The following is a 3,076-nucleotide window of genomic DNA, read 5'->3' as shown; positions in this document are numbered from 1 at the left end:
GTCAAGCTGGTTAATGCGAATTAGGCTTTACATCTTAGTGCTTATTAAGTTGCGTATCTACCTCAACTAGTGCTCGCGCTTCTCTCTCTCTCTCTCAAATAAAACATACACACGCTCTGGCGCGCGCACAAAGCCCGTTGAAATTAGGAGGTGTCACTTGCGTGAACGTAAGATATGGGATAATTTGTGGAGGGTGGGTAACTCTTGCTGTCGCTGGTAGTCAAGGCATTTGAACGCATAATAGTCTGTCTAGTCACGCTGTATAGTTTGAGAAGCTATGGCTGCTGCCATGGACGCACCTCGCCTTCGCCCTCAAGGTCTAACTCATGCCGCTCTTCGCTTGCAAGCAAGCACCTTTGTGCTGCTGCTGCTTCTTGTCATGATACTGTTGCTCCAGTGTAAGAGTTGCGCTTGCTCCAGGTGCTGCCCACGATCAGCAGCACTCTTCGGTACAAACAACATTCGGTCTATTAATGACAACGATACCATCAACAGCAGCGGAAGTAGTAATAACAACAACAATGTCAGTTGCTTCCCCTCCATCTTCAGCTTTGGAGACTCGCTCACGGATACCGGGAACGCCGAATCTGCTTTCCCCGCGCGCTTTTCTCCGCCTCAAGGCTTCCCTTATGGCATGTCCTACTTCCCCTCTCCCGCCGACCGATATTCGGACGGCCGCCTCTTCATCGACTTCGCCGGTGCGCAGCTTCTTTCAAAGCTTCCAGCTCTGAGTTGCATATCTGTTTAAATTTATGCTCAAGGAAAGATCGAATGCGTGCAGCACAGGCAGCTGGGTTGCCGTTTGTGAGCCCATATTTACGCGGGGTTGGGTCCAATTTCGGGACGGGAGCAAACTTTGCAGTCGTTGGCGCCACTGCCTTGAACACCTCTTTCATCACTCCATTCCACTTAGGCGTCCAAGTTGATTGGTTTAGGAAATTCAAGCGCAATGTAAACGAAGCCCTTTCTGCAGGTACCGCATGTTGATAGCTGTTAAGCCTGTCCTTGCTTGTTATTCACTAATTCCGCCAAAGTTGACCTTCTTGGGGGAATTTCGTGCAGGTAGTTCTCACCATGTTCCAGATCCTTCACATTTTACGAATGGCTTGTATGTTATCGCAGCGGGTGGAAACGACTTTATTTATGGGCTTGCTTCTAATCCAAATGCGAGTGCAAGTCTGGAGTATCTTCGAAGTTTGGTTCCTCGGATTGTGAATCGAACCATGGAAGTGGTGCAGGTATGCCGAATCCGTCGAGTCGTTCAGTTTTTCGGATGTTAATAAACGTCAGACGGAACGATTAACACCGATTTACGTGGTTGAATTCTCTTTATTTCAGGATCTGTACGAAGAAGGTGCTAGAAGGTTCTTCATACAAAATATTCCTCCAACGGGATGTAACCCCGCGACCCTCACAATGTTTGCAGGTTCTTATGTCGATTACGACGTACACGGCTGTATAAGACCGCTCAATGCCATCTTAGAGACTTACGGGTATCTGCTACTTTCTGCAATTGGGGTACTCCGGCGCTGGCATCCAGATGGTATTTTCATCTATGCCGACTATTATGGTGTGGTGTACACTATGCTGGAAAACCATACCCAATACGGTAACGCATTCCTCGTCTTGCCATCTGCATTGATTTTACCATAATGTTTAGGTCATGATCATCCCTGTGACTTCAAGATGGTTACCTGTGACTTCAAGATGGTTTGATCATATAAACCAATTCTTTTCTGCAAGTTAAGAACCTTGCTCGAAATAGGAGCGGGGGAATACTTGGTTCAAGATGCTGTTATTTGGCGTACGAATGCTGTTCTGATGAAAAAAATGATTCATACAGGGTTTAACGAGACAACCCAAAACTGCTGCGGGATAGGAGGCTCTTACAATTTCGACATTCTAATAAGATGTGGGCAAAGCGGGATCTTAGATGGGCGGATCGTGGAGGCAAGGCCATGCGCGGATCCCTCATCCTACATGTTCTGGGATGGTATCCATTTTACGGAGGCCGTTAACAGGATTGTAGCGCAACAATTCTTGCGCGGACTCTTCATCGATCCACCGGATGCCTGGGAGAACCTCTGCCAGTTTGACATGAAGGCAGTCGACGCCACATCCACGTACCATGGCAAATGAAGAAAGTGTGAGATCTATGGGTCGTGGTGGTTTATAGCATATTGAACGAATGGAGTGCCTATATTATTAGACCATTATTCCCCTTTCAAATTAAATCAAAGGATTTGTGGAGAACCCATTCAGGCGTTGCCCACCTGAGCTGGGTGCTTGCATTCAAATCCTACAAGATATGTCCCACTCCGTGCACGCAACATGGACCGTCGGTTGCTCATAGTGGGCCATGGGTGTGGGTGGGTGGGTGAGTGAAAAGAATAAATAAAATTCAAATGATTTTGAGTTGAACTTCACCGTATTATTTTGCATGATCATAAATACAAAAATACACCACTATAAAACAAGGTGGCAAACCACTAAGGCCCTGCTTAGTGATAGTTATGTGTTGTTATGGATAAATTTATCTAAGGAAAAAAGGCATAAATATGTGTGTGTGTTTGTATGTGTGGTAATAGTATAATAAAATATGGTGTGCATAGGGCCCAGGGTTGAGGTGGCAGGGCATGACCATGTGCCACCCTTCCATGTAAGAGGACCCATAAGGTGTAATGTACATAATCCATGGTAGTAATATTATAAAATGTAAGGTGGCATGGTTCCTCCATGTGCCACCCCTCCACCTAGGCGGTCCCATGCCTGCATTTAGTGAGATATGGCCCAAAGTCCATGGGAGAAGTAATATAAAGTAGGTGGAGATGGATATTATATTGGGTTATTCCCTCCATATAGGATAGGCCCATGTGGGGGAGGTATCCAAGAATGCAAGTTAAATAATGGGGAAAGTAGGATGAGGTGGCAAGATTCCTTGTGCCAACCCTCCACTTGTCCTCCTAGATGTTTGAACGTATTATAAAATTGGGAAGAGACCAAGGGAGTATCATAGACTTGGGATATGGGAGTTGATATATGTGAAAAAATGTAGCTAAGCATTATCGCACACAAT

The 3,076-nt window shown here is 45.9% G+C and overlaps 1 protein-coding gene across 1 annotated transcript; it reads left to right on the top strand.

Annotated features, from left to right (window-relative positions):
- Window positions 1-277: 277 nt before the first annotated feature.
- On the top strand, window positions 278-2,351 carry LOC147891499 (GDSL esterase/lipase At4g01130-like). The gene is made up of 5 exons (XM_087387975.1): window positions 278-698; window positions 782-973; window positions 1,063-1,238; window positions 1,339-1,609; window positions 1,844-2,351. Exons 1-5 carry the CDS (start codon window positions 278-280, stop codon window positions 2,137-2,139), a joined length of 1,356 nt encoding a protein of 451 aa, XP_087244101.1. The 3' UTR covers window positions 2,140-2,351.
- Window positions 2,352-3,076: the final 725 nt, after the last annotated feature.

The sequence above is a fragment of the Dipteris shenzhenensis genome, chromosome 17, assembly GCF_047967505.1.
Source record: "Dipteris shenzhenensis isolate YYH24624 ecotype China chromosome 17, Dip_SZ_1.0, whole genome shotgun sequence".
Taxonomy (NCBI): domain Eukaryota; kingdom Viridiplantae; phylum Streptophyta; class Polypodiopsida; order Gleicheniales; family Dipteridaceae; genus Dipteris; species Dipteris shenzhenensis.
Note: the sequence above shows the minus strand (reverse complement) of the source record. Positions and strands in the feature narration are given on the sequence as shown.